This window comes from Manis pentadactyla, chromosome 13 (genome assembly GCF_030020395.1).
Source record: "Manis pentadactyla isolate mManPen7 chromosome 13, mManPen7.hap1, whole genome shotgun sequence".
NCBI lineage: Eukaryota > Metazoa > Chordata > Mammalia > Pholidota > Manidae > Manis > Manis pentadactyla.
In genome coordinates, this window is record NC_080031.1 from 101,309,157 (window position 1) to 101,334,561 (window position 25,405).

Below are 25,405 nucleotides of genomic sequence, written 5' to 3' on the forward strand. Positions count from 1 at the left end.
TTACATTAAAAATTTTGATTATGGGCTATTACACAATTCTCAGAAATTTGTACTTGATAGTAAATATTTATATTGTTTATATTAAAATATGACAATATTTTGTTTTAATAAGAAAAAAATATGGCCAAAAACTTGATGTAGGAATAAAGAGCCAATGGACACTAATTCAATTTGGAATAATGACTTTTGGAGGACAAAGTTATAAGATCAGCACTTATGTAGATGTTATTTAGCGAGCAACAAAGGGAAATGCCACAAATATCATTCTCCTAAGATTTAAAGTATCAGAAATAATGTCATTGTTCACACAAAACTGAAGGAATTTTAAATGTATTTCAGAAACATTTCTAAAAGTTTCATATGTAAGAACCAGATACATCGTTTAAAAAATAAACAACCAAACTATCCTAGGATAAGGCGAACTTTAGTGGTCAAAGACCCTTATTTTAAAACTCCAGTATTCAGTTACAAATATTTAATAATAAAAATACATGAGTTGATAAATTATTTTAAGTAAAAAGATATAAGGTTATTTTACATATCTTGATTTTCCCCAAATTCCTAATATCTTTGTGGTAACAGCTAAAGGAAATACTGAAATACATACTCCTAAGTGAGATTTGCAATATTCTGGTCTTTAAAGGACATAAAATAGAAAATGTGCTGAGTATATTGCAAGTGAGTATAGAAGACTATTTTGAACAATGAATGCATTTAAAATCTACATCATTAGCCACATGATGTCGCTGTGTACCACAAAGTCTTGTACTGGAAATGTACTGGCAACAAAACCTAAGGAGGAAGTTCCATTTCGTCACTGCCCATAAAAGATAAAATCGGTAAGGAGAAAAATTACTGAAAATACGAAGTAAAAAAAGCATAATTTTTAAGTAAGGAACGAGCGGTACGAAAGGGGTCGTGCTTTTGCGATGCTGTTGCCCAGGCGAGGAGGCCCGGGAGTCCGGCGTCTGCTGCTGTCGCTTCTGCTCCTCACAGCCTGGGAGGCGGGCAGCGGCCAGCTCCACTACTCGGTCCCCGAGGAGGCCAAACACGGCACCTTCGTGGGCCGCATCGCCCAGGACCTGGGGCTGGAGCTGGCAGAGCTGGTGCCGCGCCTGTTCCGGGTGGCGTCCAAAGGCCGCGGGGACCTTCTGAAGGTAAATCTGCAGAATGGCATTTTGTTTGTGAATTCTCGGATCGACCGCGAGGAGCTGTGCGGGCGGAGCCTGGAGTGCAGCATCCACCTGGAGGTGGTCGTGGACAGGCCGCTGCAGGTTTTCCATGTGGAGGTGGAGGTGAAGGACATTAATGACAATCCACCGGTTTTCAGATGGAGAGAACAAAGGTTGTTTATTCCTGAATCTAGACTGCTGGGTTCTTGCTTCCCTATTGAGGGCGCTGCTGATGGGGACATTGGTCCCAACGCTCTTCTAACATACACCCTCAGCCCCAATGATTATTTCTCTTTGGATGTACAGGCAAATGATGAACTGAGTAAGTCACTTTCTCTTGAACTGAGGAAATCTTTGGATAGAGAAACAACACCAGAACTTCATTTGTTATTGACAGCCACTGACGGTGGCAAACCAGAGCTGGAAGATACAGTTCAGCTGCTGATCACGGTGCTGGACGTTAATGATAATGCCCCGTCGTTTAGCCAGTCCGTGTACAGAGCATATTTGTTAGAGACCACGGCAAATGGAACATTAGTGACAACGTTAAACGTCTCTGACGCTGATGACGGTGTAAATGGCGAAATTGTCTTTTCCTTTGGCGATGATATTCCCTTTAACATTCAGAAAAACTTCAAAATTGATCCCAGCTCAGGACAAATTAGGCTAATTGGCAAACTGGATTATGAAGAAACAAAATCCTATGAAATCCAGATAAAAGCAACTGATAAAGGAAGTCCTCCCATGTCAAATCATTGCAAGGTTTTAGTGAAAGTGCTAGATGTAAATGACAATGCTCCGGAACTGTCAGTCACATCGTTGTCCTTGCCTGTTAGAGAGGACGCTCCACTCAGCACCATCATCGCCTTCATCTCCGTGTCCGACCGTGACTCCGGTGCCAACGCGCAGGTGATCTGCACCCTGTCGCCCCAAGTCCCCTTCAAGCTGGTGTCCACCTTCAAGAATTACTACTCGCTGGTGCTGGACAGCGCCCTGGACCGCGAGAGCGTGGCGACCTACGAGCTGCTGGTGACAGCGCGGGACGGGGGCTCGCCTCCGCTGTCGGCCACCGCCAGCGTGTCCGTGCAGGTGGCCGACGTGAACGACAACGCGCCGGCGTTCGCGCAGCCCGAGTACACGGTGTTCGTGAGGGAGAACAACCCGCCGGGCCGCCACATCTTCACGGTGTCGGCGCGCGACGCGGACGCGCAGGAGAACGCGCGGGTGTCCTACTCGCTGGTGGAGCGGCGCGTGGGAGAGCGCGCGCTGTCGAGCTACGTGTCGGTGCACGCGGAGAGCGGCAGGGTGTACGCGCTGCAGCCGCTGGACCACGAGGAGCTGGAGCTGCTGCAGGTCCAGGTGAGCGCGCGCGACGCGGGCGTGCCGCCTCTGGGCAGCAACGTGACGCTGCAGGTGTTCGTGCTGGACGAGAACGACAACGCGCCCGCGCTGCTGCCGCCTGGGGCGGGCGGCGGGGGCGGCGCGACGAGCCAGCTGGTGTCGCGGTCTGTGGGCGCGGGCCACGTGGTGGCCAAGGTGCGCGCGGTGGACGCGGACTCGGGCTACAACGCGTGGCTGTCGTTCGAGCTGCAGGCGGCGGCGGGGGCCGCGCGCAGCCCGTTCCGCGTGGGGCTGTACACGGGCGAGGTGAGCACGACGCGCGCGCTGGACGAGGCGGACGCGCCGCGCCAGCGCCTGCTGGTGCTGGTGAAGGACCACGGCGAGCCGGCGCTGACGGCCACGGCCACCGTGCTGCTGTCGCTGGTGGAGGGCGGCCAGGCGCTCAGGGCGTCGTCGCGGGCGTCGGCGGGCGCCCGGAGCACGGAGGCGGCGCTGGTGGACGTCAACGCGTACCTGGTCATCGGCATCTGCGCGGTGTCCAGCCTGCTGGTGCTCACGCTGCTGCTGTACACGGCGCTGCGGTGCTCGGCGCCGCGCCGCGAGGGCGCGTGCGGGCCAGGGCGGCCCCCGCTGGTGTGCTCCAGCGCGGTGGGGAGCTGGTCGTGCTCGCAGCAGAGGCGGCAGCGGGTGTGCTCTGGGGAGGGGCCGCCCAAGGCCGACCTCATGGCCTTCAGCCCCAGCCTACCTCTGGGTTCGAACACTTCAGAAGGAAACGAACATCCAGAAAGAAATTCAGATCTTTGTGATAATGTAAGTTCACCTTTCTAGTTTTGGTTTTAATTTTTTTTAATTGACGTTATCCAACCAATTTTCAAATGCCACTCTTTAAAAGGTATTAAAGGTATTCGCTAATATTGAAACAAATCTTACCACTTAATGTAGATACTTACTGGGTGACTTGCAGTTGCACGTTGAATGGAATTTGGGACAAAAACAAGGACAAATTGTCATATGCCTTGATTAAAATAGGATACTAAATCACTGAAATTCTTAGTTGTCTTGAACATATTTAACACAGGATCCAAGTATAATCAAATACAGTAACATCTCAGGTATATTTATTACCTTATATCTCATAGTGAAATTCAAGCCCTGACAAAAAATCACAGGTAACATTACAGAAACCGTCTGACTTCACTGACTTCAAAGTGGGCAATAAAAAATCATTTTAAGCGATAATTTAAAATATATTTATTGTGTCACATTTTACCTTAAGTCATACAAACTTTACTTCATTGTCAGTATGGGCAATTTCCTGAAGCCAATGACCTTCTTGTGTTCTCCTGGGTCTAAAAGGCTTAATAATTTGTTATCCAGAGGATCCAGTTAGGAAAATATTATTGAGCCCCTTTCATTTATCCACAAATGTTCGAAAAACGCTGTATTTTTAAATTATCCGCCTTTCCAATAACTTTGTGGATACTTTAGTCGCATGTTGTGGATAAAGGTGCTGAGGTTCAGAAAAACTAAGTTCAGTATTTTTACCAAGTTTTCTCCAAATTTCCCAAGGATATCCAAAACTTGCTTGATTTAATGCACTTCTTTGCCTTTCATAAAATATTTAAGGTAACTTACAATGGACAAAAATTGCAAGAGCAAATTTTTAAAAGATCTGTTTAAAAGCCAAAGTAAAAGACCAAGAGAAGTGTGGGAGCAACTTATCCAAAAATCAAGCATAGGCTAAGTGTTAGTCCTGGAAGTGAATAACAGAAATATGAATCTAACAATAAAAAGAAATGACACTAATTCTTAGGGAGAGGAAAAAACACTCTTCCTGCTATACATTCAAGGAAGAGTTGATACCTGATTATTTAGTAAGGGTTTAGCAATATACTGAACAGTATGTTTGATAGCAGTTTTTCAAAGCCAGCTGAAAAATATTTAATAAAGATAGTATTGTATTTTCTAGTCATTCTGAAGTTACAAAGCATTAAATTAATATATTTTTGTTTGCAAACATTAAGATAAACATACAGGAAAAATTCCCATGACAGTCCCCTTGTGAAAACAGTCTGTAAGAAATTAATATAATTTGGTAGTTAAGTGTTTGGAGATTTGAGTTGATACAGAGCCATTGCTTAGAGCATTGCACAAAATAGGCTGTAATTTTTCAAATTTTAGTATCATACCCAGCTTTTTGGCAAAAATATTTTGGAGTCAGGTTGCTAAGAAATTATCAGGTCCTCTAAATATGAAATAAATTTAGCAAGATTATAAAATCCTGACTAGGGAGTCACAGAATAATTTCTCTTCCCCAATTCATATTACTATGTCCCCATAGCTACATTTGCTAATTATATTAATGTCCAGGCTTAGTATTTCCTCTAGAGACTTTCAGTATTTACTTATGGATCCATTCCACAAGCACATATGGAGAGCCTCCTATATACCTGCTGTAAAACCTAGGGACACAGCAACAGTGAAACAAGGTAGGCAAGGTGTCTGGCTCCAAGGAGACCACATTCTAACCTATGTAAAATAACAAATAGCCTATGTAAACTAACAATAGTCTTTTCAAGAAAGGACTTGAATTTGGTGTAATATTGCTTTTACATTTTTCTTTGTCTAACCAAAATGTCTGTGAAGGAGGATCTCATTCTATTTGTGACTTTTTAAAACATAGGCAATGAAATGCTGACTGCTATTAGCAAGTTTCCTGGAAACAAAGCAGATGAAGGCTTTCTTTATGCTAGTAGTACTCAGAAAACTATGTGTAATTCTCATCGCCTTAGCTGAAGAGAAATATAGTCAAGTAGATAGAAAATGCCCTAGAAAAGGGAATATTTTTAAATGATCAAAAAATTGGGAGGGATAGCGAGGTAACTGTTTTGAGGCCAAATTGAAAATTACAAATAGCATGCAAAAGGTAAACATATATTTTCTTCTGTGAAGCCAGAAAAACGAGTTAGAGGCTGGCATTTGAAGCTAGAGTAGAATAACTTGAGTTCAAGAATCTACATAGGTTGATGAAGCCATTATCTAGCTACCTCACCTAGAGGTTAATAATAACATTATTACTGAAATTGAGCATCAATTGTTGAATATCAGTTGCCTTTTAATATGACCTGAAGATATTAACATGGATGTGAATCTCAAATATTAGCAAATGACCAGTAAACCAAAGACTACAGAGTTTGAAAAGCAACTTTTTATGAAAAGGTAATTTTGCAATGGAGGAAAAGATGATTGTGGAGTGGTATTGTTACTTAGTATTTATTTTAATATAAAAATGAATAGATTTCCCATTGGTAGTTAATGTTCTTGTCCCATTCAGAATCTTAGTGTAGTTAACCTAACTTTCAGTAGTTTTATCTTTCTTTATCAGATTTCTTCCAGGAAATGTATTGCTTCCTCTCTTCTTCCTTATAAAGACAAACTAGCTGATTTATTTTCCTACTTTTCCGCTTGTTTTTTCCAATGATTAATGTGTTATTCACTGAATATTTTAGTATTAATAAAAGCATAGAATAATATAGATTTATGAAAAAATATATTCTTAAGTACTTGTTTCATGGTATATTTAAAATTCAAATTAATTGTTCATTTAGGGAACTTATTGACTTAAAATTGGTCTTATCCTCGAAAGTGAAGTTCTGTATGCTGAGAAATTATTACCAGATTATAATCATTGTTATGATTGGATTAATTTTGGTTAATATTAATGATCTATTCAAGTTAGCTGCTTCACACCTTTGTTATCTATTTGAAAAAAACTAGGCAAAGATCCTTGTCCTATATACATACTGAGAATAACAGTTTGTTCTCATTTTTCTGTAGAGGCTCCAATTTTCAAATACCCCAGTGAAAACAAATTCGGAGGGAGGGAGAAAGGTATTCCAGGTCCTTAGAAACATTGAATAACTGCAGTATATGCCTTATACCTCCAGTATATTTCAGTAAAATACTGAGAAAACATACGTTATTATCTTTCAATTATTCAATTTCAGTAATTAGTTTCAGTTTCATGACTATGAGTTTAGGAACTGTAATTTTATTGTCAAGTTACCTTGGTACACTGATACCGATGTAATTTCATCGGTAGGGAAATATTTTTACATCGCCTGAAATACAAGGGACAGCACTTGAGACGAATATTCCTTGTATGTTCCCTCTTTTTCAGGAAACTTCTTTGCTAAGAGTAGAATTATAATTCTATTTTTTGGAATAACAATAAGTAATTAGAAAAGTAAGGTATCATTTGAAGCAACTTTGAGACTAGTGGTCATTCAAGAATATAAACATATGAGAATGAGAAATAGTTGTATGTTTGAGTAGCTACTATGAATATTTCTGTTCTCTTTCTGGGAACACTGAAGGATTTTACTTCTCTGTTACCTTGAGGGGTGATTTTCTTTAACCAATGAAATGTGAATGATGTAGGTCACCTCCAAGCAGAAATATGTAACTGTGAGTGCAAGACTCTTTTCTGCTGTCTTTTCTTGTCACAGCAGTTAGAGAAGCACAGGTTGATGTTGAGATGCCATAAGATCAAAGCAGTCTGGGGTGCTAAGCAAATATGTGGAGAAAAGCTGTCCTAGGCAGTCTCCCATTACCGCAGAGGACTTTGTAGGAGACAGAAATAAAATTGTGTTGATTTCAGAGGAAAAACTAAAATAGTCTATGTAGAGCAATGTATTCCATGGGGTTCCACTGCCATTAACCTAATATGAACAGAATAAACTTTAAAAGGAGAAAATTACAATAAATAATAATACAATTGATAGGAGAACATTATTATTATTGACCTTTTTTTTTTTTACTAAGGCATCTGACCATCAAGCATATTAGATAACTTGGATTCCACAGAAAAAATTATTGTGTTTTGATTTCTTTTTCTTATTTATAAAAGGTAGAAGAAGAAAAATAAACTAAATTTAAAATGTTTTAGTCACCCCTTCTTTTTTTGTTCTTGCCTACCACTTCCCCACCCTTCCTTTTTTGAACTTTTGGTGCTTTGTTGTAGTTTTGTGAAAGACTGGGATGAAGATTTTGCAAAAATGAATGCTCAGATGCATAAACCTTAGGAATTGACAGGTGGCTTTGATAAGTGCAAAGGATATAATTTTAGCAGTGGATTCTATATTAGTTTTGTAGGCTGCTGCAACAAATTACCACAAACTTCGTGGCTTAAAACAACAGAAATTTATTCTCTTAGGGTCCTAGAGGCCAGAAGTCCAACATCAAGGTGTTGGCAGGGCCACATTCCCTCTGAAGACTCTAGGGGAGAATTCTTCCTTGCCTCTCCCAGTTTCTGGTGGCTCCTGGCAGTCCTTGGCCTGTGGTAACATAACTCTAATTTCTGTCTCTCGTTCACATATTATTTGATTTGTAGCCCACCTTAGTCTAGGATGATGCTAGGGTTAGGGTTAATTCAATTATATCTGTAAAGATCATAATTCCAATTAAAGTCACATTCTGAGGTTTTGGATAGATAAATAGTAGCCCTTTTGGGGGCTACTATTCAATCCACTACAGATACCAAGAGATGTCAAGCTGGGTGGTATTTGTTGACCATGGCTTGTCAGTCTCCTTTTCCCAGTGGGGCAAGTGTGCTTGGATTTCTGGCAATAGCACTCAGTCTCTCGGAGGGAGGGAGAGAGGTATTCCAGGTCCTTAGAAACATTGAATAACTGCAGTATATGCCTTATACCTCCAGACATGTTATTTTGAAAATCCTGCAAAATCACTTTGTAGGTTTGCAAAAGTTGCCTCAGGCAGGCATGTTTCCTAGAGCTAAAGCCTGGATTCTAGATATAACTCCTTAATACATCAAACAGAAGCTGATATGTTGACCACTGACTAAATAAAAATTACTGGGTATTACAACTACATAATGATGTGATAGCCAGTCTAGTCACGTGCAATCAGTTTAAGCTCCCGGAGAATTTAGATACATGAGACCTTGCACTGACCTTCAAAAGAACTAACCTCCTTATTTTCAGTCCACATAATTTAGGCATGGCTGATTTCATCTCCTGACTTCAAGAATGAACTAGCCCATGTTTAGCCTAAGAACCATTACAGCTCTTGACTAAAGCAAAGATATGTCATCTAAACTGGGTCAAAGAAAGTGACAGGCTACAAATTTTGCTGCTGCTATTAGGAAAAGGGCACCTTTTTTCTATTGAGAGTCACTAAATGTACGATAAAGGCCACTTTGGCCATTTTGCCATCACATGGCAAAAGCCTACCTGAGAAGAAAGTCAGCAGAGGAAAATAAATCATAAATATGGAGATATTTTCCTTATGGTATTATTGAGTTGTGTATATCCAGCTCTGCCTGAAACCAGTTAATAATTATCCATTTCCTGATATAAGACAATAAATGATCCTCTGCTTTTCTGCTTAAGCCAGTTTACTTGAGGTTCATTGTTAAAGTATGATTAATATAAATATACACTTCTGAGGATCGGGTGAATAAGCATCTTAAGATACTGAACTCAAGGGAGAAATTAATATTGATCTTCAGTATCAGGAAAAGTTAGTTTTTTTAATCAAGTATTTTGTTTTCCTTTTGTGGACACTGTAAATCATGCAATTAATTTTGTTTTCCTCTTTACTGAAAGCAAAATGTTTGACCTCAGCATAACTGGCATTATGCATTTTAAATATTGACCCACCACTAATTCATTTTATTTCATCCCTATGATACCTTTATTCATTTTCATATTGTTTCGGTGTGAAGGGTCCAGCTAAGAATTAATAAAACAAGGTATTTTTTAAAAACACTGAAAAAGAGATCAATTGTACTGTTTTCCACAAAAATCCAAATTCAGTAGACAAGGGAAAATTGCTCAATTAAGAACACATTATCCAAATGCAGAACAAGTAAATGATCAATTTCCAAACAACTGCAGTTCAGAAAACAAAATTAAATCACAAAAAAGCCAACAATGGAATATACATGTATTTTCAGTTGACTGAAATACCCTTTGATTGTTTGATTCCTATGTGCTTCATTTGAAGAAATGGTAAAAAAAAAAAAAAAGAGGTAATGTACCCAAAAGAACTGAAAAGCAGGGTCTCAAAGAAATGTTTTCATATCCGTGTTCATAGCAGCACTATTCACAACAGCAAAGAGGTGGAAGCAACCCAAACGTCCATACACAGAGGTATGAAAGCGTAAACAAAATGTTATACATATATTAGAATATTATTCGACCTTAAAAAGGAAGGAAATTAGTCACATGCTATGATATGGATGAACCTTGAGGACATTATGCTAAGTGAAATAAGCCAGTCACAGACAAATACTGTATGATTCCACTTATATGAGGAACCTAAAGTAATCAAATTCATATAAAGTAGAGTGGTGTTTAGCGGGGGCATAATATGGTGGTAGAAAAGGGGAGTTGTCTTTTCAGAGTTTCAGATTTCAGAATGGCAAGTTCCAGATGTCCGTTTCAGAGCAAGGTGAACACACTTAAAATTAATAAACTGCATATTTAAAAATAATGAAGATGGTAAATTTTGCTATGTGTTTTCAACATGATGAAAATGGGAAATGACATATTTCAGAGTTTAAAATAAGGAATTTTTCTAAGCTGAGTGTTCTTAGTAAACTTAGACCAGACAATTGTCTAGTTTTAAATCTACAGGATAAATACTAGAGCCTACATTTTGGCCACATGATGTCGCTGTCTACCACAGAGTGTTTTCCAGGAAGAAAAATACCCAGATGCCATTGGCACTCAAGAGAAGCAGAACAATAGAAGTAGCAGGACTTGAGCAGAGACTAGAGGGAAATATTTAAAAATTTGCACAACATGATCTTTTAATTTGATCAACTCACTGAGGATTGGTAATGGTGTCTTCTATGAGAAGGGGCCGGGAGGTTGGGCGACTGCTGCTCTGGCTTCGGCTCCTCGCAGCCTGGAGGGCCGGCACCGGTCAGGTCCACTACTCGGTCTCCGAGGAGGCCAAACACGGCACCTCCGTGGGCCGCATCGCCCAGGACCTGGGGCTGGAGCTGGCAGAGCTGGTGCCGCGCCTGTTCCGGGTGGCGTCCAAAGGCCGCGGGGACCTTCTGGAGGTAAATCTGCAGAATGGCATTTTGTTTGTGAATTCTCGGATCGACCGCGAGGAGCTGTGCGGGCGGAGCCTGGAGTGCAGCATCCACCTGGAGGTGGTCGTGGACAGGCCGCTGCAGGTTTTCCATGTGGAGGTGGAGGTGAAGGACGTTAACGACAATCCACCAGTATTTCCAGCGGCGGTAAGGACTATCCGGTTTCACGAATCCAGGCTGCTTGACTCGCGGTTTCCTCTAGAGGGAGCATCTGATGCAGATATTGGAGTAAACGCTCTTCTCTCCTACAAGCTCAGCTCCAGTGAGTTTTTCTTTCTAGAAGTAGAGACAAATGATGAACTAAGTCAGTCTTTGTTTCTTGTACTGAGGAAATCTCTGGACAGGGAGGAGACTGCCGAGGTTAATTTGTTACTGGTGGCTACTGATGGGGGCAAACCTGAGCTCACAGGCACCGTCCAATTGCTCATCAAGATATTAGATGTTAATGACAACGAACCTATTTTTGACCAATCAGTTTACAAAGTACAGTTGTTAGAGAACACCACGAACGGAACATTATTGGTTAAACTAAATTCTTCTGATGCAGATGAAGGATCAAACAGCGAGATTGTGTATTCATTTAGTAGCGATATGCCCTCTACTATAAAGACCAAGTTCAAAATAGATCCCAGCTCAGGGGAAATCAGAACTAAGGGACAGTTGGACTATGAAGAAACGAAATCCTATGAGATTCAAGTCATTGCATATGACAATGGAAGTCCATCAATGTCTGGGCACTGTAAAATTTCAGTAAAACTGGTGGACATTAATGATAACATACCAGAAGTCTCCATAACCTCTCTTTCACTACCCATCCGAGAGGACGCTCCGCTGGGCACAGTCGTCGCCCTCATCACGGTGTTCGACCGTGACTCCGGTGCCAATGGGCAGGTGACCTGCACTCTGTCGCCCCACGTCCCCTTCAAGCTGGTGTCCACCTTCAAGAATTACTACTCGCTGGTGCTGGACAGCGCCCTGGACCGCGAGAGCGTGGCGACCTACGAGCTGCTGGTGACAGCGCGGGACGGGGGCTCGCCTCCGCTGTCGGCCACCGCCAGCGTGTCCGTGCAGGTGGCCGACGTGAACGACAACGCGCCGGCGTTCGCGCAGCCCGAGTACACGGTGTTCGTGAGGGAGAACAACCCGCCGGGCCGCCACATCTTCACGGTGTCGGCGCGCGACGCGGACGCGCAGGAGAACGCGCGGGTGTCCTACTCGCTGGTGGAGCGGCACGTGGGAGAGCGCGCGCTGTCGAGCTACGTGTCGGTGCACGCGGAGAGCGGCAGGGTGTACGCGCTGCAGCCGCTGGACCACGAGGAGCTGGAGGTGCTGCAGGTCCAGGTGAGCGCGCGCGACGCGGGCGTGCCGCCTCTGGGCAGCAACGTGACGCTGCAGGTGTTCGTGCTGGACGAGAACGACAACGCGCCCGTGCTGCTGCCGCCTGGGGCGGGCGGCGGGGGCGGCGCGACGAGCCAGCTGGTGTCGCGGTCTGTGGGCGCGGGCCACGTGGTGGCCAAGGTGCGCGCGGTGGACGCGGACTCGGGCTACAACGCGTGGCTGTCGTTCGAGCTGCAGGCGGCGGCGGGGGCCGCGCGCAGCCCGTTCCGCGTGGGGCTGTACACGGGCGAGGTGAGCACGACGCGCGCGCTGGACGAGGCGGACGCGCCGCGCCAGCGCCTGCTGGTGCTGGTGAAGGACCACGGCGAGCCGGCGCTGACGGCCACGGCCACCGTGCTGCTGTCGCTGGTGGAGAGCGGCCAGGCGCCCAGGGCGTCGTCGCGGGCGTCGGCGGGCGCCCGGAGCACGGAGGCGGCGCTGGTGGACGTGAACGCGTACCTGGTCATCGGCATCTGCGCGGTGTCCAGCCTGCTGGTGCTCACGCTGCTGCTGTACACGGCGCTGCGGTGCTCGGCGCCGCGCAGCGAGGGCGCGTGCGGGCCGGGGCGGCCCCCGCTGGTGTGCTCCAGCGCGGTGGGGAGCTGGTCGTGCTCGCAGCAGAGGCGGCAGCGGGTGTGCTCTGGGGAGGGGCCGCCCAAGGCCGACCTCATGGCCTTCAGCCCCAGCCTACCTCAAAATCCAGGCTCCGCAGAACAAAGACAACAACCTTCTGAGTCAGAACTCTTAGGAGGGGTGAGTCTCTTAATTTTTCCTGTCGTCTAGAATTGTTTTATTTCCTTTATTTTTTATGATTCTGTTACTTATTTTGATTCATAGCTCTGCCTTTATTTTGATATCATCATCCTGTTCTGCAATGTATGATATGAATTACATATCAGTTTCTTGGCATTGAGATCTATTTACTTCAATAATTTTCTTATTTTTACATTTGTCTTTCCATAATTCATTCTCTCTATGAATAATAGGACCTTAGAGGATTGAAAAACACTTGAGAATAATTTGGAAAGAACATTATCTGCAAATATGTTTCTCAATTTTAAAAAGTCCCAATTGAAAGAATTTAAAGAGTATGGTTGTATAATACATATTTCCAAGTTTTACCATCTATCCATTCTGTCAGAATATGTTGGAATAAGACTATAGTATATACCTGGACATTTCCTAAATTATTCTTTTGATCAAGAATTCGTTTTGTCCTTATCTGTTTTTTCTTTTCCTTGTATTTGCAAGCTGCCTGAATGGATCTTTTCATGCCAGTACCTCCAAAAGTGTCTTTCATAGGTTATTACAACATATGAAATCACTTACAAATAATTGCTAATCTTAGGTCGATCTTTCAGTTATAAAATAGCCTGTCACTTGTGATAAAGATTCCACACTTGCAAAATCCTCGGAGTTTTAAGGCGCAATAGTTAATGGAGGAAAGAGTCCCCTCTCAATTTTAATTTTAAAAACTTAAAAAATCACGTTATGAGGTGGCCTCGTAGTGGGACTTTTTCTTCACAGAAGTGGAGAGAACTCTAACCCAGTCTTTGTATTAGTGGGCTGGTCAGTCATCCTTCCAGTACCAGTATCACTGTATGCAGGCCCATGTATGCAGGCCTCCCAGTGTGCAGAGATTAGCCACCTGCCTCTGGCACTACACTCTGTTCCTGGGACAACAGTTTTGACGACTGTGAGCTCACTCATTTTCTCCTGATAGCATCCATATTCCTACCGAACTTGGAGTTTTTCCAAAAGGTAAGTGTTAGTATTGGATGACTACATTTTCATTGGAAACTCCTGTGATAGGTAATTAAAACACTAAACTTGACAAGTAAATGTTACACTTGGAAGAGAATTTTTTAAAACTTTCAACCAAAGGAAGATGTCTCGAGGTGAAATAAACTAAATAGTTTAAATACTAAATACACTAAAACTTTCTTCTACTCTTGGGTTCTTAGTTATATGCTGTTTTCCTAAATGTATGTGGATATTGAGCATTCATAGAAATTACTTCCACTAAATGATCTTAGCTTTAGTCACTTCACAGACCACAGTGTCAATTTCCATCTGGGATTTGTTTTTAAAGGAACTAAGGAGTTTGATGGAGAAATCTTGAACTCCATTTAAGGATAGTCTGCTCCTACAGGAAACGTATTAGTTCCTTGGAGTTGATATGCCTCTTTGCTCAACTTCCAGTGTTTATTTTTCCTGGGAATCAGAAAAATTCATCTGAGTCTTTATAGAGAAAAACAAATGGCTTGAACAAATGAGGAAGAAGTTCTTTTTTGGGAAGATACCTGGAGTATCATCTGCTCACCACCTTCTTGAGACACAAAGTATGAATGGTCAGGTGGAATCTGTCCTACTAGAAGTCTGGCCACTGTGTTTCTACTATAGGTAAATGCTGAGCTTTAAAAAATATATTCAGGTATGCCCAGACCTCTGAGAACCACAATCTATCACTGCATAAGTTCCTATTGGTTTATTATTCTGTATTTACATTTTTTATTAAGTTGCCTGAGGAGATGTCTAAGTGAGGGTAAATGTTATTTACTGATATCCTCACATTGGCTCAATCTTCTAAACTTACAGTATACTTTCATCTCCTAATAATCATTATGGAGCTATTCTGGTATAAATTCATTGTGGCATCCCATTTTGCATTTAGTATACTCTTAAATGTCAAATGTATAGCATTACAATAAGTTTTCAAGGGCATTTTATCAATAACTAGCTCTGAAGAGTCATCAAAACTCTAACAGGTATATTGATATTTATAATTATTTCCTAGATCCATGCTTTTTCCAAAACAGTTCTAAAATGTTTACTTACTTCTTCATGAACTAGTACAATAGAATGTATTAGAAATTATGAAAGTTTGATATTACCAAATATCATTAATATATCTTACCTCTTATGTTACTTGAGAAAGCTGGTTTAAAAGGTTCACTTATTTACCCATTAAAACATTAACTGATGATTTGGTCTATTTTAAATATGAATGATAAAATATAAGTTAGTTGTAATCCTGGCTTTACATTCAGTGAGTACCCAGAAAAAAAATTGTTATGAAAACTTTTCTTCTAATACTTAAGTCACCTTTAAATTAAAAGGGTCTTATTGTGTTCAAATTTTGGAATTATCTTACCCATCTAAATTCAACCTCTTCTCATGAATTTTCTTTGCTCAACTTCCAGTGTTCAGAGAACTCATGCATCTCACTGAATTCACAGAAATCTTTAGAATGTTTCATTGCTTCATCTTGCCTATGCTGAGTAGTGAGTCATGTTCCAAAGTTACTTTTCTCTCTTTAATGATTGGTTAAATCACCAATGCTTTCAACTAGCAAGTTTTTAGGAAAATGGAATCCAGAAATTCATCTAGAATGCAGATTGTTAAAAACACAATTATTTCATATTGTGAACATTTTAGGATACATAGATAAATTGAAATACAAAATGGTGTGGAGACTAAAAAAACGAATATACTGTTAATTGGTGTGATATGACTGAAATAAATAACCAAATCACAGTGTTGTCATGCAGCAAAAAACAAATTTACAGAACGGCACTGTAAAACTTACTTCTGATATTTTAATGTAAATAACAGTTAAGACAGCTAACAAGGATATACTTGTTAGACAAAGGACACAAAAGTGGTTTACAGACATTCAACAAATAATAAAATGAACATATTTTGCACATTAACAGTTATAATACAGAAGTAAATATGTTTGTGTCTATAGATAGGTATACACATATATTTTCAGTGTTTTGAAGGTCACAAATATCAATGGCCTCATTGTTCTATAAAATGTAGAATTTAAGGTCAACCCCACCCTAACACCACCAGTTAATATAATTTTTTAGTTATTTAATCTAGTAATGAACCTAATAACTGTTTCCACTTGCTTGTTTGTAAAAAGTCAATCATTCTAATACCTGTCTCAGAGGGTTGTTGTGAAAATTAAATGGGATAACCCCATTAAAACAAATAAACAGTGCTTGTCACATAGAAAATATTTCCATATAGGTATGCACTACTGTTATAACAGTAATCACTATTTTACTACATTTAGCTGTAAGCCATGGGTAGGCATAATTGAAACAGACAAATTAGCATAAAAGGTCTAAGGATATGTTTTGGTAAGATATATGGATCTTGAGATTTGCTCGAAGGAAATTACAACGGAAATAGAAATTTTGGAAATAGAAATTCTACAAATGAAGTATAAGGAAAAGATAAATACATGTATTTAATACTTACAAGTTTAGCCACATGATGTCGCTGTCCACCGCGTCTTTCACCACAAAAGAAAACAGCGCGCATTGCGTACTCAGATACGGTTTTTTTTCACCATCTCTAAAATATGGGCTTCCTTAAAGGTCATTTAAGAAATGACGAATAAGGAACTCATCATATTTTTAATTTTGGATAGACGCAAGAGCGATCCAATATTTGGGAAAGGCTTGCAATGGTATTTTCTCGGAAAGAAAATCTCGGGGCCCGGCCAGTACTGCTTTTGTTTCTGCTCTTTCCGGTCTGGGAGACCAGTACTGGCCAGGTCCACTACTCGGTCCCAGAGGAGGCCAAACACGGGACCTTCGTGGGACGCATCGCCCAGGATCTGGGGCTGGAGCTGGCAGAGCTGGTGCCGCGCCTGTTCCGCGTGGCGTCCAAAGGCCGCGGGGACCTTCTGGAGGTAAATCTGCAGAATGGCATTTTGTTTGTGAATTCTCGGATCGACCGCGAGGAGCTGTGCGGGCGGAGCCTGGAGTGCAGCATCCACCTGGAGGTTGTCGTGAACAGGCCGCTGCAGGTTTTCCATGTGGAGGTGGAGGTGAAGGACATTAACGATAATCCGCCGGTTTTTCAAATGACAGTAAAAAATTTGTTTATTTATGAATCTTGGCCGCCTGGTTCTCGGATTCCGCTAGAGGGCGCATCAGATGCAGATATCGGAGCGAATTCGTTGTTGACCTACAGTCTTAACTCACATGAATATTTTACCTTGGATATTAAAAGAAATGATGAGGAAATGAAATCCCTTGGGCTCGTGTTGAAAAAACCTTTAAATAGAGAGGACACTCCTGAGCATCAGTTACTAATAACGGCAGTTGATGGTGGGAAACCAGAGCTCACGGGTACTACTCAACTGAAGATCACAATTCTAGATGTAAATGACAACGCCCCAGAGTTTGAGAGGGCTGTCTACAAAGTCAGATTATTCGAAAATTCACCAAACGGGACCCTAGCAGTGATTGTTAACGCCTCTGATTTGGATGAAGGAATAAATAAGGACATTGTATATTCTCTTAATACAGACACGTCAACAGATACTTTGTCGAAATTCCACTTAGATCCGGTTAATGGATACATCAGGGTAAAGGGTAACATAGACTTTGAGGAAACTAAATTATATGAAATCCAGGTGGAAGCGACAGATAAAGGAAACCCGCCAATGTCAGGGCATTGCACGGTTCTTGTGGAAATTTTAGACACCAATGATAATGTACCTGAGTTGGTCATAAAATCACTATCGTTACCTGTGTTAGAAGATGCTCCAGTTGGCACGGTGATTGCCCTGATCAGCGTGTCCGACCGCGACTCCCGTGCCAATGGGCAGGTGACCTGCACCCTGTCGCCCCACGTCCCCTTCAAGCTGGTGTCCACCTTCAAGAATTACTACTCGCTGGTGCTGGACAGCGCCCTGGACCGCGAGAGCGTGGCGACCTACGAGCTGCTGGTGACAGCGCGGGACGGGGGCTCGCCTCCGCTGTCGGCCACCGCCAGCGTGTCCGTGCAGGTGGCCGACGTGAACGACAACGCGCCGGCGTTCGCGCAGCCCGAGTACACGGTGTTCGTGAGGGAGAACAACCCGCCGGGCCGCCACATCTTCACGGTGTCGGCGCGCGACGCGGACGCGCAGGAGAACGCGCGGGTGTCCTACTCGCTGGTGGAGCGGCGCGTGGGCGAGCGCGCGCTGTCGAGCTACGTGTCGGTGCACGCGGAGAGCGGCAGGGTGTACGCGCTGCAGCCGCTGGACCACGAGGAGCTGGAGGTGCTGCAGGTCCAGGTGAGCGCGCGCGACGCGGGCGTGCCGCCTCTGGGCAGCAACGTGACGCTGCAGGTGTTCGTGCTGGACGAGAACGACAACGCGCCCGTGCTGCTGCCGCCTGGGGCGGGCGGCGGGGGCGGCGCGACGAGCCAGCTGGTGTCGCGGTCTGTGGGCGCGGGCCACGTGGTGGCCAAGGTGCGCGCGGTGGACGCGGACTCGGGCTACAACGCGTGGCTGTCGTTCGAGCTGCAGGCGGCGGCGGGGGCCGCGCGCAGCCCGTTCCGCGTGGGGCTGTACACGGGCGAGGTGAGCACGACGCGCGCGCTGGACGAGGCGGACGCGCCGCGCCAGCGCCTGCTGGTGCTGGTGAAGGACCACGGCGAGCCGGCGCTGACGGCCACGGCCACCGTGCTGCTGTCGCTGGTGGAGAGCGGCCAGGCGCCCAGGGCGTCGTCGCGGGCGTCGGCGGGCGCCCGGAGCACGGAGGCGGCGCTGGTGGACGTGAACGCGTACCTGGTCATCGGCATCTGCGCGGTGTCCAGCCTGCTGGTGCTCACGCTGCTGCTGTACACGGCGCTGCGGTGCTCGGCGCCGCGCCGCGAGGGCGCGTGCGGGCCGGGGCGGCCCCCGCTGGTGTGCTCCAGCGCGGTGGGGAGCTGGTCGTGCTCGCAGCAGAGGCGGCAGCGGGTGTGCTCTGGGGAGGGGCCGCCCAAGGCCGACCTCATGGCCTTCAGCCCCAGTCTGTCCGACTCTAGGGACAGAGAGGATCTGCAGGCAGCAACTGGGAATTCCCTTTCAAAGGTTAGTTTATAAATATGCTTTATTTAATCTGAAGTTTCATTTTTTAATTCTACCAACTTCTTTAAAAAATTCTCAGAGTGAAATTTCTTTTCTTAAATATCTTTGCTTTTTGTTGTACACCCATTTTAATTAATATCTTTTAGTAGCATAGGACAGCAAGGCAATATAAGTTGTGTTATATTTCATCTTCATTATTCATTGCATATTCATATAACTAGTGTTATGAATTTTGTGCTTACTATCTTCACCTATTTATATTCTGCTGTAGTCAGCTGTTTAGAGACTTCATCTTTTTCTCTTTATATCTATTTCAAATAATGCTGCCATTAATGTATTTGTAGAAATGTCAGTGTTCTTATACACACTTTTCTGTGTTATTTAAGTAGGATTGAGATTAGTGGGATATGCAATATGTGTTTATATTCATTTTTAATATACTAAACAATTTTCCAAATATTTTCACCTCTTTATACTCGTGGTAGCCATGTTTGAGAATTCCTATTGCTTTATATCATCTCCAAATCTTGGAATTTTCCGATTATTTCCATGGTTGTCATTTTCTGGGTGTGTTTAATGTTCCCATTTTATGTTGCCTGAATTATAAATGAGGTTGACCTCCTTTCTTGTTGGCCATCTTAATATCATATTTTGTGCAATAGCTATTCAGGTCTCCTGCCTGTTTTCCTATTGCTTTTTGAAATTTTCTTATAATCTAGACATAACTCCTTTCTTGGTTTTGTACACTTTTACTTTATGACTTGTTTTTTTCATTCTTTTGTATTTTGGTGACTAGGAAATTTTATTTACGTTTAATTTATCAATCTTCTTGATTCTATGTCTGAAGATAATTCCTTTGCTGTCTTTTGTTTCATTGGCCACATTAGATATACAATCCACTGGAATTTTTTGTCTTTGTTGTGACATAGGGACCAAGATGAATTTTCCCCCAAGGACATTCAGCTGAACCAAGATCATTTCTTAAAAATGAGTTCCACAGTTTTTACAAAGCAATTGTCCATTATGTAGGCATGGCCCTTTGTTGTTCTAATCTATTTAACGTGGAGTTTTGTGTTCATTTTTACATCAATGCCATGTTGCTTCTTTCATCTCCACTTAAATTTCTATATAAAGTCCATTAAAACAACTTGGTGAAATTTTTATTTGGATTGCACTGAGTCTATTGAGAAACAAGAAGCAAGTTGACACTTTACAATAATAAGTCATTCAGTTCCTAAGCATGGCCTATTTCTCTACATAAAATAAAATAAAAGTGTCTGTGTAAAGGTCCTATACATCTTTCATTAGATTTATTCTTAGGGATTTTCCGGTTGTAATCATTATGCATATGTTTTAAGTTAATTTTTTTTCTCTTCAGTAATGGTACATATTAATATATGTTGCATTTTTGTATTGACATGTTATGTAGCTAACTTGCCAAAATTACCAATTAATTCTAATAATTTATCTATAGATGCATTGTATTTTTCAATAGAGAAAACAATACTGTCAGCAAATAATGAGAGTAGTATTTTTTCCTTCCCAATTTTATATCTTTCATGTGCCTATGGCATTGGGTAGGACCACTAGTACTATGCTAAGTAGAAATGGCAATAGTGGGCATCCTTTCCTCATTTATGAAGTCAAAATGAAAGTTTTATTTATTTATTTATTTTTATTTTTTTATTGAAGGGTAGTTGACAACAGTATTACATTACATTAGTTTCAGGTGTACAACACAGTGATTCAACATTTATATACATGATAATTCTAGGTACCAGCTATCACCATACCAAGTTGTTACAATATTTTGACTATATTCCTTATGCTATACATTACATCCCGGTTACTTATTTACTTTACAATTGGAAGTGTGTTTATATATATATACTTTGTGAGGGCATCTCTCATATTTATTGATCAAATAGTTGTTAACAACAATAAATTTCTGTATAGGGGGGTCAATACTCAATGCACAATCATTAATCCACCCCAAGCCTAATTTTCGTCAGTCTCCAATCTTCTGATGCATAACGAACAAATTCTTACATGGAGTACAAATTCTTACATAGTGAATAAGTAACATAGTGAACAGTGCAAGGGCAGTCATCACAGAAGCTTTCGGTTTTGTTCATGCATAATGAACTATAAACAGTCAGTTCAAATATGAATATTCATTTGATTTTTAAAATTGATTTATATGTGGATACCACATTTCTCTATTATTATTATTTTTAATAAAATGCTGAAGTGTTAGGTAGATACGAGATAAAGGTAGAAAACAGAGTTTAGTGTTGTAAGAGAGCAAATGTAGATGATCAGGTGTGTGCCTGTAGACTATGTGTTAATCCAAGCTAGACCAGGGCAATAAAACATCCACGTATGCAGAAGATTTCTCTCAGAACATGAGGGGGGAGGTTCTAAGCCTCACCTCTGCTGCTCCCCATTTTCTCACCAGATGGCCTCCTGCGACTGTGCCTGTCTTAGGTTGTTCCTCCCTTGAGGAATCTTACCCGTCTCTGGCTAACCAGTCATCTTCCGGGGCCATACAGGGAAATGTAAAGTTGGTAAGTGAGAGAGAAGCCTTATTGTTTGAAAAGGTTAGCTTTTTACTTCTTTGCATATTTATGCCCTGTGGCTTCTATGCCCAGCATTTGTCTTGAGGTGTCTTTACCACTTGGAAGAATTATGATACTCGGTAAATTCGACATGTGGCACGAGTTCTATTTAAAGGTTGTGATTCGGTAGGAAGAATAAAAGCTATAGAAGTAGCAGGCAGAAGAAAACCTGGGAAGATTGATTATTTCTTTGACATATCTTCTTGTAGAGTAACTTCAGCATGGATAGGTTTTAAACTACTAATTAAATTGTGCACACACATTAACATAATAGGAATATAGTTACCTAACCAAAGCATACCTGTAATTACCAGCCATCTCAGTGAAACCAAGAAAACCAGTTAGGCACCTTAGGCATTTGTGAAAACTTATCTATGATATGGTGGATATTGTCCGACTGAACTTAAACAGTCTGAGAGAATTCAGATAAACTAGAACAACCCATTCCTGGGGACTGTTCATATCCCATATTTTCTTTTAACAATAAATAGTCTGTGGTTGTAAGATTTTGGAGTGCTACAATTTGCACTTCTCCTAATTCTTGGTTGAGTTCCAACAGTATAAATCCAGTCCAATTTTTTGTTTTACTGTATGCACAGGCCAGCTTAGATATCTCCTACATCATTCCCATGGCAAGTCCAGGAGCTGGTGGGATGAGTGCATCTACACCTGTGGCAGTGCGTGGATCTTTGTTGGAGTTTTTTTTTTTTTTTTGCTGATCATCTTCTGTCATGAGTCTTCCCGAGAGTGCTGATGTTGGAAGTTCTTTTTCATATCGTATCTTAGTTCATTTTCGGGGTAGCCAAATTAGGCTTTGATCCTCTGTATAAACACAAACAGACCCTTTACCTACACTTTTATATGCCCTTTATACCGTTGTGTAGAACTCATTGGAGGTTACCACACAGGAACTGCTTTTTTTTTTTTAATCATTAATCTACACTTATATGACGAATACTTTGTTTACTAGGCTCTCCCCTATACCAGGTCGCCCCTTTATACTCCTTTACAGTCACTGTCCATCAGCGTAGCAAACTGTTGTAGAATCACTACTTGTCTTCTCTGTGTTGTACAGCCCTCCCCTTTCTCCCACCCCGCTATGGATGCTAATCTTAATACTCCTCTTTTTCTGCCCGCCCTTATCCCTTCCTACCCACCCATCCTCCCCAGTCCCTTTCCCTTTGGTACCTGTTAGTCCATTCTTGAGTTCTGTGATTCTGTTGCTGTTTTGTTCCTTCAGTTTTTCCTTTGTTCTTATATTCCACAGATGAGTGAAATCATTTGGTATTTCTCTTTCTCTGCTTGGCTTGTTTCACTGAGCATAATACCCTCCAGCTCCATCCATGTTGCTGCAAATGGTTGGATTTGCCCTTTTCTTATGGCTGAGTAGTATTCCATTGTGTATATGTACCACATCTTCTTTATCCATTCATTTATCGATGGACATTTAGGTTGCTTCCAATTCTTGGCTATTGTAAATAGTGCTGCGATAAACATAGGGGTACATTGGTCTTTCTCATACTTGATTGCTGCATTCTTAGGGTAAATTCCTAGGAGTGCAATTCCTGGGTCAAATGGTATGTCTGTTTTGAGCATTTTGATGTACCTCCATACTGCTTTCCACAATGGTTGAACAAGTTTACATTCCCACCAGCAGTGTAGGAGGGTTCCCCTTTCTCCACAGCCTCGCCAACATTTGTTGTTGTTTGTCTTTTGGATGGCAGCCATCCTTACTGGTGTGAGGTGATACCTCATTGTAGTTTTAATTTGCATTTCTCTGATAATTAGCGATGTGGAGCATCTTTTCATGTGTCTGTTGGCCATCTGTATTTCTTTTTTGGAGGACCGTCTGTTCAGTTCCTGTGCCCATTTTTTAATTGGGTTATTTGTTTTTTGTTTGTTGAGGCGTGTGAGCTCTTTATATATTCTGGACGTCAAGCCTTTATCGGATGTGTCATTTTCAAATATATTCTCCCATACTGTAAGGTTCCTTTTTGTTCTATTGATGGTGTCTTTTGCTGTACAGAAGCTTTTCAGCTTAATATAGTCCCACTTGTTCATTTTTGCTGTTGTTTTCCTTGCCCGGGGAGATATGTTCAAGAAGAGGTCAGTCATGTTTATGTCTAAGAGGTTTTTGCCTATGTTTTCTTCCAAGAGTTTAATGGTTTCATGACTTACATTCAGGTCTTTGATCCATTTTGAGTTTACTTTTGTATATGGGGTTAGACAATGGTCCAGATTCATTCTCCTACATGTAGCTGTCCAGTTTTGCCAGCACCATCTGTTGAAGAGACTGTCATTTCGCCATTGTATGTCCATGGCTCCTTTATCAAATATTAATTGACCATATATGTCTGGGTTAATGTCTGGATTCTCTATTCTGTTCCATTGGTCTGTGGCTCTGTTCTTGTGCCAGTACCAAATTGTCTTGATTACTATGGCTTTATAATAGAGCTTGAAGTTGGGGAGTGAGATCCCCCTACTTTATTCTTCTTTCCCAGGATTGCTTTGGCTCTTCGGGGTCTTTGGTGTTTCCATATGAATTTTTGAATTATTTGTTCCAGTTCATTGAAGAATGTTGCTGGTATTTTCATAGGGATTGCATCAAATCTGTATATTGCTTTGGGCAGGATGGCCATTTTGACGATATTAATTCTTCCTAGCCATGAGCATGGGATGCATTTCCATCTGTTAGGGTCCCCTTTAATTTCTTTTAAGAGTGACTTGTAGTTTTCAGAATATAAGTCTTTCACTTCTTTGCTTAGGTTTATTCCTAGGTATTTTATTTTTCTTGATGCAATTGTGAATGGAGTTGTTTTCCTGATTTCTCTTTCTGTTGGTTCATTGTTGGTATATAGGAAAGCCACAGATTTCTGTGTGTTGATTTTGTATCCTGCAACTTTGCTGTATTCCGATATCAGTTCTAGTAGTTCTGGGGTGGAGTCTTTAGGGTTTTTTATGTACAGTATCATGTCATCTGCAAATAGTGACAGTTTAACTTCTTCTTTGCCAATCTGGATTCCTTGTATTTTTTTGTTTTGTCTGATTGCCGTGGCTAGGACCTCCAGTACTATGTTAAATAACAGTGGGGAGAGTGGGCATCCCTGTCTAGTTCCCGATCTCAGAGGAAATGCTTTCAGCTTCTCGCTGTTCAATATAATGTTGGCTGTGGGTTTTTCATAGATGGCCTTTATTATGTTGAGGTATTTGCCCTCTATTCCCATTTTGCTGAGAGTTTTTATCATGAATGGATGTTGAACTTTGTCAAATGCTTTTTCAGCATCTATGGAAATGATCATGTGGTTTTGTCTTTCTTTTTGTTGATGTGGTGGATGATATTGATGGACTTTCGAATGTTGTGCCATCCTTGCATCCCTGGGATGAATCCCACTTGGTCATGGTGTACGATGGTTCTGATGTATTTTTGAATTCGGTTTGCTAAAATTTTGTTGAGTATTTTTGCATCTACGTTCATCAGGGATATTGGTCTGTAGTTTTCTTTTTTGGTGGTGTCTTTGCCTGGTTTTGGTATTAGGGTGATGTTAGCTTCATAGAATGAGTTTGGGAGTATCCCCTCCTCTTCTATTTCTTGGAAAACTTTAAGGAGAATGGGTATTATGTCTTCCCTGTATGTCTGATAAAATTCCGAGGTAAATCCATCTGGCCCAGGGGTTTTGTTCTTTGGTAGTTTTTTGATTACCACTTCAATTTCGTTGCTGGTAATTGGTCTGTTTAGATTTTCTGTTTCTTTTTGGGTCAGTCTTGGAAGGTTGTATTTTTCTAGGAAGTTGTCCATTTCTCCTAGGTTTCCCAGCTTGTTAGCATATAGGTTTTCATAGTAGTCTCTAATAATTCTTTGTGTTTCTGCGGGGTCCGTCGTGATTTTTCCTTTCTCATTTCTGATACTGTT

General features: G+C 41.9%; 3 protein-coding genes across 3 annotated transcripts in view; all 3 read left to right on the forward strand.

Annotated features, from left to right (window-relative positions):
• Positions 1-929: 929 nt before the first annotated feature.
• On the forward strand, positions 930-3,341 carry LOC118917839 (protocadherin alpha-1-like). Its single transcript, XM_057490536.1, has one exon. It carries the CDS (start codon positions 930-932, stop codon positions 3,339-3,341), a length of 2,412 nt encoding a protein of 803 aa, XP_057346519.1.
• Positions 3,342-10,086: 6,745 nt separating this feature from the next.
• Positions 10,087-25,405, forward strand: part of LOC118917847 (protocadherin alpha-2-like) — a 133,535-nt gene continuing 118,216 nt past the window's right edge. Inside the window, 2 exon segments of the mRNA XM_036896106.2 lie at positions 10,087-12,648; positions 12,650-12,768. Coding sequence (XP_036752001.2) covers positions 10,378-12,648; positions 12,650-12,763 — 2,385 coding nt within the window. The 5' untranslated portion in view covers positions 10,087-10,377 and the 3' untranslated portion in view covers positions 12,764-12,768.
• On the forward strand, positions 16,496-18,892 carry LOC130680287 (protocadherin alpha-3-like). The gene has a single exon (XM_057490537.1). It carries the CDS (start codon positions 16,496-16,498, stop codon positions 18,890-18,892), a length of 2,397 nt encoding a protein of 798 aa, XP_057346520.1.